The sequence below is a fragment of the Arvicanthis niloticus genome, chromosome 12 (genome assembly GCF_011762505.2).
Source record: "Arvicanthis niloticus isolate mArvNil1 chromosome 12, mArvNil1.pat.X, whole genome shotgun sequence".
Taxonomy (NCBI): domain Eukaryota; kingdom Metazoa; phylum Chordata; class Mammalia; order Rodentia; family Muridae; genus Arvicanthis; species Arvicanthis niloticus.
In genome coordinates, this window is record NC_047669.1 from 31,510,588 (window position 1) to 31,526,277 (window position 15,690).

A 15,690-nucleotide genomic window follows, 5' to 3' on the forward strand; every position below is an offset into this window, starting at 1 on the left:
CTGCTGCCCATGGATCTCAATTTAGAACTCTCAGCCACTTTTCCTTTTTTTTTTTTTTTTTTTTTGGTTTTTCAAGACTGGGTTTCTATGTGTAGTCCTGGCTGTCCTGGAACTCACTCTGTAGTCCAGGCTGGCCTTGAACTCAGAAATCCGCCTGCCTCTGCCTCCCAAGTGCTGGGATTACAGGTGTGCGCCACCACCGCCCTGCGATTCAGCCACTTTCCCAAGACCATGTTTGCTTACACGTCTCCATGTTCCTAACCATGCTGATAATGAACCAAATCTCTGCAACTGTAAGGAAACTCCAGCTAAATGCTTTCATTTAGAAGACTTACTGAGGTCATGGCATCTCTTCACAGCAATAAAACTGTTCCTAAGACAGTTACCACAACTGAACATCCGTATTATGTTCATAGCATTTACACAAACATGAAGGGATTATGAAAGGAAAGCCAAACTTAGATTGCGAATAACACTGGAAAACAGTAAGTAAGCCAGGATCTCCTCAACTTCCACAGAGTATCTAAGGGTCTGAAGATTGAAAGCCACAGTCTCAAACTGCTGGAAATCAGGGCCCAGAGCACATTGAGGATGAACATGGTAACAAAAATTTATAGACAAAACCAAAGTCTTATGGTTGTTGTAAAATTATATAATATAGGCTACTTTAACTTCACAAAATAAAATTAGTTTGAATCCATACTTCGTTTTTGACTATTAAAAATGTGAATACATTATTTTAACATCTTTTTTAAAATCTCAACAATTTACCAAATCATAAAGCGTTTATAGGACGTAGATCTCGTAGGAGGAAGCATCCAGGTGACAAGCTTGACATTTAGAAACATATTTCGCCTGACAAAAGTATGACTTACTAAATTCAAATTTAAAATTGAGCTGCTGAAAGCTGAGCGGAAATGTCAGCAATAAAATTGAACAATAAACATTGGAGGTAAATATTTGCTAGGGCAAAGAGCTGTGATATCTACCTCAGGCTTAAATCTCCATAGTTACATCCCAAGAGTTAAACAGAAAGAGCCCTGGCTTTTCTAAGACAGGGTCATATGTTAAATGATTTTTATTCTTTCTGTTTTTTTTCCAGTGCCAGAGATCAAACCTAGAGCCTTGCCCCTGGCAACCAAACACTGTACACTAAGCCATAGCCCCAAATCTTCCCTATCTATTTTTACCTGGAGTAAGGAAACTGTCTACCATAAACACTTAGACACAGCTACAGCAAATGTACTTTGGAGAAGGATATGATAAAGTCACTCACTACAGTAGTGAATTTTATACTTATCAGGCAGGCATACCCATTGCTATGATAAGTATACTCATTCTTGAAAATAGAATTAAAAGTATTATCAAGATGCAGAGAAAAAGCAACCAGATTTACATGACTGCTAGAAACTTAAAATAGTTTGACTACTGGTAGATCTTGAAAACATGGAACATTCAATTTACCATGTAACCAATAAATTCACCTCTGGGTGTATTATTACCAGGGAACTGAGGATTTATATTTTATGTAAAACCTTGTACGAAAATGCTCAAGATGAATTTTACACAAAAGCTAAAAATACAAAAAAATCCAAACATGTACCAATCCAAGCATAGATAAATGAAGTATGGTATGTTTATACCATAGAATACTTTTTACTTATATAAAAATGGAAATATTGATACATGTTACCACATGGATGAACCTTGAGTATTCTGATACATGAAAGAAGTCACACCCAATTTAGCAACATATACTATGATTGCATTTATATACAATAGATAAATTAATTAGCATAAAAAGTTATTGACTACCAGGGAATGAGAAGACCACTCATTTCCAGGCATTGAAAACTTAGCCACTGGTAGATGTTTGGTTTCTTCAGAGAATGGTAGAAATGTCCTATAGTTAGACATCAGCAACTTTTGCAATGTACTTAGAAAATACCAGCAAACTTTAAATCATATGCTTTAGTAGGGTAAGTTCTATCTTAATAAAGACAAAGTTCCAAGGGGAAAAAAAGACTATGGGTCTTTTTGCTGAAAACTCATAAAGAAATACTATGGTGGATTTAGTGATGTCTATGATGTAAGTATATTAAAAAATAATTAACTTGTATACTTCCAGTGAGTTAGTTGTACACTGTATAAATGACAGTTAAATAAAGCTGTTACCAAAGTTGAAGACTAATTTATGTTTGCAGTTTCTCATGGATAAGGTCTAGTTGTACAAAAACAACCAGCATAAAGCATGAAGTCAAAAGAGTGAAAAACAATGTAATTAGACTCTTATAGGTAAAGGAACAAAGAAAGCTACCCAAAGATGTGAATATTAGAATTTCTGATATATGTAATGTAATGATTTTAATATTAGATAGATAATAAAATTCAATGTGGTATTCCAGGAGTGAGGAGGATTGTAAGAAGAATGGATACTATCATCTTTTCATGACATAATAGTCATTGTCCCACCAAAAGAAATGAAAAATTATAACCTTCAGACAGGAGATATTTAGAAATGGTGGCTAGTGGAATAGGACTGTCATATAAGCTACTTGAGAGGCTGAGGCAGGAAGATTAAAATTTTAAACTCACCCTGGACTACAGAGTGAGCTGAGTGAGTTCAATGACAACCTGGACAACTTAATAACGGGGGGGGGGGGGGGAGTAGGGGGAAGGAGAAAATAGGAAAAAGAAAAAAAGAAAAGAAAGGAAAGGAAAGAAGAAAGACTCTCGGGATGTGTCCCGTGTTCGTCTTAGTGTTTGAGCCCTTGCCTAGCATTCTCACGCCCTCTGGCTTCACTCCCCACTCCTCTTTACCTGAAAATAGAAGCTTAGAAAACCCTGAGACCTTAAGTGTGATAGAAATAAGCTGGATATTAGAGAACATAGTAATGGAGCTGGTGAACAGGAAACACAGAGACAACAGGGAAAGGCCAGCAAAAGAGGGAGACAGATGAGAATAAAGTATAATGATACACACACACACACACACACACACACACACACACACACACACGGAAATGCCATGGTGAAATCTAATAATCTAATTCTTTGTATGGTAACTTCACCAAGAGGAAAGATGATGCAACTATATCAAAAGGTGCAACCTATAAGACATGCTTAGGTCATGGTGGCAGTCCCTTGTGAGTAGCTTAAGGTCATCATAACCGGGAGAAGTCATTGTGACAGCATTGCTGGCACTGGGGATTTTCAGCTCCCTTCCATTCACATGGTGCATCCTACCATGCAAAGCCTTCCAATTACTGACCAGCTCTGTGCTACATGGAGGTCCCCAGAGTTGGATTTCCTATCTTTTTACTAGAACTTTAATGCAATTAAATTTATATTATTTATTTGTCTTAATCACTGTTCCATTGCCGTAAAGTGATGCCATGACTACAACAATATTTGGCCAGAGAAAAGGCCAGATTGGAATTGAAGTTTTCAGCTGCTCTGTAAGTACTGGGGATCCAATCTCATCATCTGAAAGAGCAGCCAGTGTTTTTAATCAGTGAGCCATCTTTCCAGCCCTCCGGTAAGTATTTTTTTAAGAGTACTTAATGTCCTCAGTATTCAGGGAAATGTAAATTAAAGTTACTCTGAGAAAGCACACCATCTCACTCAGAGGACTATTAAGAAGGAAACTGACAACAGATGGTCAAGAGGATGTGTGGTAAAAGGAATGTTTACTCACTGCTAGTGGTGATGAAAATAATACAGATACTATGGAAATTGGTTTGGCGGCTCTGAAAGGAATTAAAAAAGAATTATGAAATGATCCAGCTGTACTCTCCTGGGCATATACCCTAAGGACTCCAGTTTCTACCATAGAGGCACTTGTACATCCATGATTATTGCTGCTATATTCACAGCCTTGCTGTCAACCCACAGATGAACTAATAATAAAATATAATATATACCCACAATATAATATTTTTCAGTTATAATTGAATAAAATCATGAAGTTTGTAGAAAAAAAGGATAGATCTGGAAAGTATGAACATCAAAGTGAGTGCAAACTCATAATGACAAAAACTATATGTCTGCCTCATATGTGGATTCTAGTGTGTGTGTGTGTGTGTGTGTGTGTGTGTGTGTGTCTGTCTGTCTGTCTGTCTGTGTGTCTGCATAAAACATCAACAAGAACAACTGTGTGTAAAGTCTGAAACCTGGTAAGGAGACAAAGAGCAATTGTGATGGTAAGTGTGAACACAGGGACAGTTAAGTTATGGCAGAGATAAATAAATTGGGAATGAGTGTGCTGTATGGCAGGAGGCATGGGGTAGCAAGGGTGTGGGCGAACTGGAAGAAGGGAAATGATAAAATGTCACTTTGTTCAAAACTGTCATTATACTATCTAGAACATTGTATACTAATTTAAAAATAAAATTAAAAAAATGAGGGAAAGTCAATGGTGTCACCATATTGACAAAAGAAAGAAAAAACTACCTAACATGAATTAAAGTGCTATGGAAATATTCCTCTAAAAACATAGAAACGTCGGGGTAGCCGGAAGAAAAACACCCAAGCACCCGACACCACAGTGATGGACAAATATGTGATGGAGAGATGAAAAAGACGAAATACTCAATGTAGGGAAGGGAGACAATGTTCGTATACTGAAGAGAAAGGTGGAATTGGAGACTCAGCAGCAGTGAGGAACAGGCAGATGTGAGGAGCCTGGGCAACAATGGGCCTTGGTAAGGTCCTGGCCTAGGCTACCACCAAGGTAGAATGCAACCAGATTACTACCAAGTGGATTTTTGTGGTTGAGCTGCCTTCCACCAGAGACCATGTGGATGTCTGAGAGCAATCCTACCTCAGAGGGTGGGTAAGATGTGCTGATCTGACTGGCCTGCATTGCCATCTGAGCACATGTTACTGCTGGGAGCCATGTCTGAGTCTCTGGTCCTATGACAACTGGGGGCTGTGTTGATGTCCCAGGCCTGTGTTAGCATGGAAGGCCATACAGATATCCCTGGTCTGGACTACCCCTTGAGGCATTATCCTGAGCTGGCCCCAGCCTTCCTTGGTCACCACATTCAGGAGAGCTGGCTCAACCTTTGCCAGGGCAGCACAATAGAGCTGACTCTGCTGGCAGGGGAATGGATGGGATATGAGTGTGGGCACCCTCATCTGCCTTGAGACAATGTGGGTGAGGGAGAGATGCCGTGTCCCCCTCACCTGAGTCAGGCAAGTTGGCTGTCCCTGAGGTCATAAGAGCTGGAGAGCTGTCCTTGCCCTCCATTGGCTGCAGCACTCCAGAGAGCAGGCTCTGTACCTTGCCTGGACAGCACAATCCAGCTGACCCTGGTTGGGGGTGGGGCACAGGAGAGCTGGCCCTAAGGGCAGGAGAGTAGGAGAGTTGACCCTACACCTTGCTGACTGCAGCACTGAGTGATCTAGCTGTGGCAGTGCTGGAGAGCTCACCCTGGTTGTGTAGGCACAGGACAGCTGGTGAGCTGACTAACTGAGCCACCACGCAGGCCCAGTTCCAGAGCTTTGCATTGTCTTACCCAACATCTACCCCATCTATGAACTGCTCAAACAACATGAAAGGGCCAATCCTGCATTTCCAAAGCTGCAGGATCTCCATGACACAGGCTAACATCAGGATATCCAAGAGGAGTCCCAGGGAGGACATAGTATTAGTGGTGTAGCAGAAGTCAGAGGCCTCAAACCAGACCAACGACTCATTGCAATGAACACTTGCAAGTAAAAATATATGGACAAAACATATCGTGTGTGACACACTGACACACTACAGCTTCCATGACACGTTGTTTTATGTTCTGTGGTTTTTTGGGGGGTTTTTTTGTTTTTGTTTTTGTTTTTTTTACTTTACCCTATGTACTTTTCTTTTGGGTTACAGGTTGCAAGGGTAGAGGGAGGATACAAAGAATGGGGCCATGAGTGGGACTGGGGTGCATGATGGGACACTCACAGAGAATCAATAAAAAACTAAAATAAATAAATAAATAAACAAATAAATAAATAAATAAATCTATCTGCAACCCTAAACTAAAGGAAAACCTAAAGATAATTCGCTGTGTAGGATTAAAAAGGCTTCAACAGAAAATTGTGGATAACAAAAAATAAGTTGTCTGCAAAGAACCGCATGCCCCAAGATGAATGGTTAAAGAATGCTGACATTGTCTAATTTTTTTCGTTGTTTTGTTGTTTTTTTGTTTCTAATGACAGGGTTTCACTACGAATGGCTGTCCTGGAACTCACTATGTGGATCAGGCTGGCCTTGAGCAGGTCATCCAGCCTCTGCTTCCCAACTACTGGGATTAAAGACATAGGACCTACAATTGGCTTCATTGTTTGATTTCTTAATCATGCATCTGTTTTATATTGATTTTTGTTATTAAAATTAGCTGGCTTATACAATTATTTCATATAATAGATTTTTTTTGAAAAGATAAATATCTCTGCAATTGCTTTCTTTTCCGTGTGTGTGTGTGTGTGTGTGTGTGTGTGTGTGTGTGTGTGTAAATGTATGTGATGTAGGTGTTAGAGATCAACAAAAAGTGCTTTCTAACTTTGTCAATTCTGGCCATGTTGGGATTACGAGCACACCTCCATGACTGGCTTTTCATGTGGGTGCTGGGCATCAAACTTGGGCTCTGTGTTTTCATGACAAGCATTTTACAGACTAAGCTGTTTCCCCAGCACCAGCTGTCCCCTTTACTTCACTGTCACTTTTACTTACTTGTTTGATTGACTGGCAGAGGGACTATCTTCTCTTCGTATCTCACAGGGTGAGTCATGGACACAACCAGGTCCCGGAGACCCAGGGACCTCACAGTTTTCAGAGAGATGTTGTAGATTTTAGTCACAGTCACTGTGGCATTGGCGTTCTGTGCAAAGTACTCCTGTGGTGGGTTCACTGTGACCTGTGAAGGGTAAATGGAGATCCTGGGAGCAGGCTTTCCCACAGCTGAACACTGGAGGTTATGAAGATCTTCAGAGCCAGGGGCAGACTGCAGTTCAGTTACTAGTTCAGATACAGCTGAGGCAAAGAGAAGGAAAGAAAATTACTACAAAAGCAAGTCGTCCCAAACCCTCTGCTGTGAAAGCATGGCATTTCCCCAATTTCTATATGACACACAAATGCTGAAAATATATCCCTATCTGATACCTCCTGACAGATGTCACAAAACTTCCAATACTGTTTTCCTCTGCCTACTGACTGCTTTCTCAACTTCCATGCATCTATAAATTATATTACATGCATCCCAGCACTTCATACTCACAGAGACATGTTGGAGTACACTGTGTGAAGCTGTGTCTCTGTTCTTCCTCACCTACCTAAGGCATTCTCCGATTGACTTTAATAAAAATCTAATGGCCAATTATCTGGGCAGGAAGTGGAAGGTGAGACTTCCTGGGAGGGAGAAAGGAACTCTGGGAAAAAGAAAGAGAAAGGCCTTTCTCTTAGAGATATGAGAAGAGACCGATGTGACTACTGGCCTGGATGGTATAGCTAGCCATGTGGCTGGTTGGGGTTAGGTGGTTGGGTTAACTTAGATAAGCTAGTTGAGATTCTGCCCAGCTGAGAGACTGCCTAACTAAGGCTTATGCTTCAAAATATTAAAAGCTCTCTGTGTGGTTATTTGGAGGAACCAGCTGATTAAGAAATAACTGCTGCCAAATTAATTTCCAGCATGAATTAATAGATACAGAATATTAATAATCATCTTACAGTGACATAATAAGGAACTCTGATGTTCTCACTAGTACTGTGCCATTTTGCTTTTTTGAAGACTGGGCAACCCTAATTCCCTTAGCTTCATGTCGTCTTTCTTTCTTTTTTTTTTCCTATGATGTCTCTTTTCTTATATGTTCATCTTGTCTTAGTAACAACATTCTGATACTTTTTGGAGTTTTCTCCATTTAATGGAAGCTAGTGCAGCATAATGTAAAGAAATGATGTGCAGAGAAAAAAGATTCCACCTGAGCACAAAATCTCCACAGGTCTCCGTTACTTTTCTCCTGTCTAAGTAACTTGGACCTGTCACCATCAGTTTTTCATTATCGTTCATTTTCAGGACAATGTTCTTAAAAACTATAACTCCACGATGTATACCCCTTATCATAGAACCCTTCAAGAAGGGGTTATATACTTAAAATGGTAAGGCAGGTTTGTCCTCCATGGCTGCCTTGTGGAAAAATGTTAAACAGACACTTGTAGCAGGCTTCATCTTCAAATGTCACTCCTTGGATAGTCATGAAGGAGGCGCTGGGTTCCAGGATCTTGCACTGCAGCCTGTTTACATATGGTGGGAGAATCTTTTCTCCATATTTACGACTGTAAGTGCCAATATTTTGAGGCAAGGAGCCTCGGATTTTCTGCCACGTGATTTGCTCAACATTTGCCAGGCTTGTGAAGTTGCAGAAGAGGGTCACGTTTTCTCCCAGGATGGCTGTCTCATTAGTGTTATGCTTTATCCTCTGTGAGGACTCTGAAAATGACATTCATTGTTAAGAGATATATAGATATATAGTAACATACTTCTGTGGAGTATTCTAATAACACTTGTCTTTCTGTCTTATGATTACCTTTTTAGTTGCTTCTTATGCTCAGTAAAAAATGAGGCATGCGTAATGACACAGTCCAATCTGAGGAAGTAAGATTATTCATTCAAGGGCAACTTATGATACATAGTTGACACTGTGTCTCACTAAAAGAAAAAAATTCTAGATATCCTATGTACATTATCAATCAGTTACCTGGCACATTCAAAGGCCTGCATTGGACCCTAAGAGAGAGAGAGAGAGAGAGAGAGAGAGAGAGAGAGAGAGAGAGAGAGAGAGAGAGAGAGAGAGGAGGGAGGGAGGGAGAGAGACAGAGAGAGAGACAGAGAGAGGCAGAGAGACTCAGTGAGACAGAGACAAGTAAGACAGGGAAAAAAGAGAGCTATGGTATGTTGTTTAATTGAATATTTACCTTATAAAATGGCTTCTGGCACATATTGCCCAATAAATACTTATTAAAGGTAAAAATTAAGAATTATAAATTAATACAAGACATTGTATATATGAATTTATTATCATACATATAATCATATATATGTAAATCAAGGTCTATTACATTTTTAATAAATATGTTTACATATGTAACCTAAAGAAGGTATAATTCCTCTATTTTTTTGGACTTAAGTCACTTTACTTGTTCACCAAGGAAATACAAGTTAAGGACTACATATGCACCAAATATCTGAAATGAAAGGCAACCAATGTCATTTGAAAATGCAGAAACAATACAACACAGACACACAGACACACAGACACACACACACACACACACACACACACACACTGCTGAAGGGAGTGTACATTCTGTTGTACTCAGTAGAAACTGTTAATGTTAACTTATCACTGAGTATAATAATTCCCTAGGAGCAGTGATGCTACTCATAAACCCAATAGAAGCACATGTATGTGTTCTCCAAAAGCATGAATAAAAAGGTCCATAGGAGCATCATTTGTCATGATGAAAACTTAATTGCAAATTAAGAATATATTTTATGACACATTGCAGTGGACAGGCCCACATTTATGAGTATGATGAAAGGACACATTAGACTAGGTAGGTCATTTTTTTTTAAAGCCATAACTTTGGCATATGGAGGTGAGGGTGGAGAGGAGGTTGAGGAGGAAGTATATATGATCAAAACACATCATATGAAAATCTCAAATAGTTAATAAAAATATATTAAAACTATATTGCATAAATAAATTATACGATTACACAAAAGAATTCATTCAAGATGAGATTTAATGAACTATGTTTCCTCTAAAAGTATGGATAAATTCTACCAATATATTAAAGAACCAGTAGCAAATGGATAAATGTTAAGTGGTCATTTACTTTTTAAAGTCATCAACAAATAAAATACAGCCATAGTGTAAGGAGCTAGAATATGAAGTGTGTGCAGGTTCTAGATTAGAATGGCTTCCAGAGGTTCATATATTTGAATGTTTGGTCCCCAAGGAGTGAGACTACAGTAAAGGAATTAGAAGGTGTGGCTTCATTATAGTAGGTGTGACCTACAAAAGCATCATGAACCTCTCAAATGTATGAGGCAAGTTTCTTGTTAGAGAAACTTTGTGTTCATCAGCTTGTTCTGTGCTCATGATTTTTCTGGGAGGATTTGTAAGACTGTGGTCTTCTAACAATCTTTTACTTTTCTGCACCTCACCATTTTCATCTCTATAACAGGTGTAATATTACCTGACTCACAGCGTTGAATACAATGGCAACAGAGGTCTTCTGACAGTTATAAATCCACAACATTTTAGTTTTCATAGGTAGCTTGGTTCTTGCCTTCAGGGAAGGATTAATCAAAACAAATGAAAACCCAAACTAGAAACAAAAAAAACAAAACAAAACAAAAACCCAAAACAACAACAACAAAATAGCAACCACTCTGTCCATCCCTGATCCCACAATAGTTTCTCTTCTGCACCTCCTCCTCATGTCTCCCCAGGTTCTGTTGTCCACTATAAATAGTTGGAGCTATTTCCTGACAGAAGTCTTCCTCATCATGCATTGTATGTATGTATGTATGTATGTATGTATGTATGTATGTATGTAGTGTGTGTGTATTACTTGCTGCTGTGATTGAACACAGGATCTGGTTCATGGTAAGCAGAAACTTTCTTATTAAACCTCAGTCCCTCTATTCAGTTTACTGTATTGTTTTTTCTGTTCCTGAATTCAAATTTGAGAGATTTGTTATTTTTTAATTATACTTATGACATGAGGTATGTGTCCTTGATTGCATGTACTCACAGAGGATAAGAGAGGTTTATAGATCCCCTGGAGATTGATTTGTAGGTGCTTGGGAGAGAACACGGGTCCTTCTGTAGAACACAATATGCTCTTAGCTCTTACTTCCTGAACCTCCTCTCAAGACTCTTCACCTAAACACTGATTATTGACTTAACCTGAAGAAAACGGATGGACTAAGTGCTCTTAATTCAATCACTCAGAACGAGCAGAAAACGATAAGACAATATTTGTTGAATTCTTAAATCAGGGCAGCTCGCAATGATAGAGAAATCCACACGGCAAATTACTTATAGACATATCATGGTAGGAATGATTTTTAAATGTTAGGAGTCTTTTCTGAGAGTCTCAGAAAGTGTCTAGAAAAAGGGATGAAATTCTACTCACAGTCATATATGTTCAGTCCTTAAGCCTGGTTATTACCATTTCAACATAAAATACCTATATAGGAAAGGAATCATATCTTTATGCTAGTAAATGTATCATTTACTATCAAATGTAAATTCTCAAGCTTTGTTCTCAGCCAGAGAAGATACCAAGATAAGAGGTTCCTTTTACTTCCCATGTTCCCACTCGTCTTCCTATACTTCTATCTTATCTAGACAGAAGTAAATAAAATCACCCAGATAAATTATTGATGTAGAACTTGGAATATGACCTTGAAACATAAAATAATGCTATTTTCTGAAGAATGCATTTGGCCTTGCTTTGGCCTGCACTAGAATGAGTAGTCAGCCTGCAATTCAAGAGCATGTTATTCAAATACTCTCCTCCAAAATCGAACCAACCAACCAACAAGCCAGCCAGCCAGCCAGCCAGCCAACAAACCAACAAACCAACCAACCAACCATACAAACAACAAATACAAGCAAAACAAATGAATCCAAAGAAACCAAAACCTTCAACCCCCAAACCAACCAACTAACTAATCATGCAGGGAAGAGGAGGGTCAATTTGGAAAGAGTTTGGGGATGGGACGAATATGATCAAAACGCTTTGTACAAAATTCTAAAAGAGCCATTGACTGTTTTAAAAGATGAAGTACAAAAATCCATAAACCTATGGGAAAAATATTAAACATCCTTATCCATGATGGATGTAAACAATAAAACTACACTGAGACTCCAGCTCACCTTAGCTGGAATGACAACAAATGTTTAAAATTATTCAGGGAAACAGGTATCCTTAGACTCTGTTGGTGACTGTAAACCAGTACATTCATAGTAGAACTCACCACAGAAAAGATTCTAAGTCAATGTCCCACAGGCACACTTGCATATCCATGTTTCTTATAGCATCATTGATTAAACAAACCCATTGAATCAACCTAGGTACCCATCAACAGACAAATGGATAAGAAAAATGTGAAATATGTACAAAATAAAGTATTACCCATTTGTAAAGAATGACCTTAAGAATAAAGTAAAAATGGCTTTACTCAAAGATAAAGAAGCCAACCATCCATCAACATAAAAGAAAAAGAAGCCAGCTTCCAATCTTGACAAATGTCAAGATTGCTGTCATTTGTGGATCCTAGATTTTGTATAGAGATATATAAAGAATATGTATGTATTTCTGTATATGACATGAAAGCAGGAACGGAATGGTAATAGTGAGAAGACAAAAGGGGAAGAGAGTGGAAGGGGAGGTTATGGGACGTGAATATGGGCAGACTACATGGCATACTCAAAAGATAACTGTCATTATGAAACCCACATAATGAATATATGCTAATAACTGTAATCTTTTTATAAATGTAACCACACAGAGCTTATTTCCTTGAACAATCTAATTCTATCTCTAATAGAAGATAGACATTCCATCCTCATAAATTCCATCTTAATGGTTTGGCAGAAATAATCTTAATCTTTATTTTATTGAACTTTATATTACTTTATTAGTTTTTAAATCCTTTCATGGTTTCTTTGGCCATTTGCTTATGTGGATTTACATTGCTAACTTATGGAGATAATTCCCTTCAATGATCCCTGTCATTTGGCCATCAGGCTGTATGATGCTGGGGATGCTTCTCACTCAGCCAAGAGAACAATGTAACAGGCACTCCCGCATTGGCTCCTACAGTGCTCAGTCTCTTAGTTCTTTGCCCATTCCATCTCATAGGCACCCAAATACCCCCACAAATCTTTGTATGAGTCAGAATATAAGGTGCTCTCCTACATGCCAAAAGTGACCTAGATTTTGAAAGCATTGCACAAGTTCTCCAGAAATATTTTCTTAGACTACTGTTATGATTGATTAGAATCTCAACTAGTCACAAACTAAAATATACACATTCATCCTACAGGTTCTGTTTCTCTAGGTAACACCGACTCATACAAAAGAGAATACAGTAATATGAAATTTGACTCCCCAATAATACTGCTAAACAATTTCAATTGAATTATTTTCTTTCTTTCTTTTTAAATAAATATTTATTTATTGTAGCTGTCTTCAGACACCCCATAACAGGGCATCAGATCTCATTATGGGATGTTTTTTAGCCACCATGTGGTTGCTGGGATTTGAACTCATGACCTCCAGAAGAGCAGTCAATGCTCTTAACCACTGAGCCATCTCACCAGCCCTGAATTATTTTCTATTTATATTTCAAAGAGTACATAGATAAATCACTATTTCTGAAGCCATCTTCACATTTGTCTCAGAGTGAATGAAAAAACTTTCCTATCATTCTTAATTGCACTCTTTTATGTGCCCAGAACCAAGACCCCAACCTCAAGCTTCTAACGCCAACTGGAGTTTTTACATTTCAAAATAGTCACATCCCTATCCTATCCAGAAGACTTCTTCCTATTTGAAAGCAGAGAAAACACTGTGTCATGTGTTTGTGGCCAGAAACTCATTATGGCACAGCTGAAATGTACATAAACAACATAGTTTCTGCAGTTTCTTTTAGGTTTTTTTTTTATGTTTAAATAAACACAAATTTAAAGTTTTAAATCTCTTTCATATCAATGAATAGGTTTCTGTCTTCATCTGCAAATCAAATTGGGACTAAGAAAACTGACTTTTCCCAGGGCAACCATCTCATGATCCTTATGCTCTATCCTCTGTGAAGACTCTGAAAACAAGTGCCAGTGTTAAGAGATATATATTTTCATATTACAGTGGTGTATTCAAATATAACATGTCTCTCTCCCTAATGATTAACATTTTATTTGCCTTTTCTGAACAATAGAAGGTAATACACTCCTGCGGACTAAGGAAGGAGGATCATGCTTTCCAGACTAACTTATGATACATAGTGAGACTGTGTTTCAATAAAAAGGAATATGAATGAAGATTCTATATACATTATCAGTGGTAGAATGCTTGCCTAATAGATTCAAGGCACTGCACTGGATCCTTAGAACTAGGAAGGGGGCAGAGAACTACATTATGTTTTTCAACACTGAATATCAAGTTTCTAAACACGTATTACCTAATAAATATTTATTAGGGGCATAAAATAAGAATTATAAATTAACCAATATAAAATAAATAACATACACACATATACATATATATGACCAAATCTGTATTTTAATCCTAATGTATATATATATATGTACATATGTAACCTAAAGTATATATTATTCCACACCTCTCTGGATAGTTTATACATTGAAGGTGTTCAACTTGATTATCAAAGAAATACAGATTAAACAGAGGACTACATATATCAGATGTCTAAATTAAATGTGAATAATGTCGAGTTTGATTGGCAAGTTATAGAAATAATACACCTCACACACACTGCTGAAGGAAATTTGAACTCTTTTGGGCACTTGGTGGAAACCCTGAGGACCAACTTATCAATGAACAAAAGCATCTCTACAAACAGTAAGAGTAATCATAACATAGAACTCATAGATGTGCACACGTTTTCTCCAAAAATATGAACAAAGATGCTCATAGGAACATTTATCATGACCAAATCTAATCTGCAAATTAAGAGCATACTTCACGACACACTGCAGTGGATGAATCCACAGACACTGGTAAAGGGGGAGAATAATTTGGATTCAGTTGTTTAATTTTTAAAAAGAACATGAATTTGGCTGGTCTCTAGTTGACCTTCTACTTTCATTGTTACATAAAGCAGATAATGAGAAAACTATCTAATTTGAGCAAGTTGTGCACACTTCAGAAGCTGTGTTCTCAACTTCATTCACACCATTCTTCCATTTTTTATAGTCATTGCTTCAAACATGCTCACATTATATGATTTGTTAGTGGTGTGATTATATAGGTATATAGAAAACAAACTGAACCTAGCATACATTCCTCTTTGCCTACTGGAGTAAAAGTGAATGTCCTGTAACCTAGTATTTATTTGCCACTCACTTCCAGATAAACATCCATAAAAGAAAATAGTTACCTGATTCTTGTACACAGAGAGGAAGCATTAAGAGATGGATGATGCAAAGGAGTGAAAAGTTCATCGAATCTGATGATGAAAGTCTTTTCCCAACAGGGACAATATTGTGTTTCCTAGCTAAACTTCCAAGTGAGGCTGAAATTCATGCCCCATCCCAAAGCTTTTCATTGAAGGTTATTCATTAACAAGGATATTTACTTATTGTAATTGCTTTAGTAAACAAAGGAAGTGATCCCAGCCTATTGTGAGCTAGTCCTCCTCTATAAGAAAGCAGGAAAGCAAGCCATGTGAAACAAACCAGTCAGCAGAATCCCTTTGCATCAGCTCCTGCCTCCAGGTTTCTTCACTGTGTACATTGCTGACCTCATTGCTTTTGATGATGAACTCTTTTTTTTTCACTTTTTAAATTTATTTTTTATATTTTATTTACATTTCAGATGCCATCCCCTTTCCCCATTTCCCCTCCCTAGAAAACCCCTATCCCATGCTCCCTTTTCCTTTTTGCTTTTAT

The 15,690-nt window shown here is 37.9% G+C and overlaps 1 protein-coding gene across 1 annotated transcript in view; it reads right to left on the reverse strand.

Annotated features, from left to right (window-relative positions):
- LOC117718281 (OX-2 membrane glycoprotein-like) overlaps positions 1-15,290 on the reverse strand; it is a 33,732-nt gene extending 18,442 nt beyond the window's left edge. Inside the window, exons 1-3 of the mRNA XM_034515857.2 lie at positions 15,180-15,290; positions 8,133-8,471; positions 6,719-7,018 (exon numbers count right to left, since the gene is read on the reverse strand). Coding sequence (XP_034371748.1) covers positions 6,719-7,018; positions 8,133-8,471; positions 15,180-15,243 — 703 coding nt within the window. The 5' untranslated portion in view covers positions 15,244-15,290. The remainder of the gene's footprint in view (positions 1-6,718; positions 7,019-8,132; positions 8,472-15,179) is intronic.
- Positions 15,291-15,690: the final 400 nt, after the last annotated feature.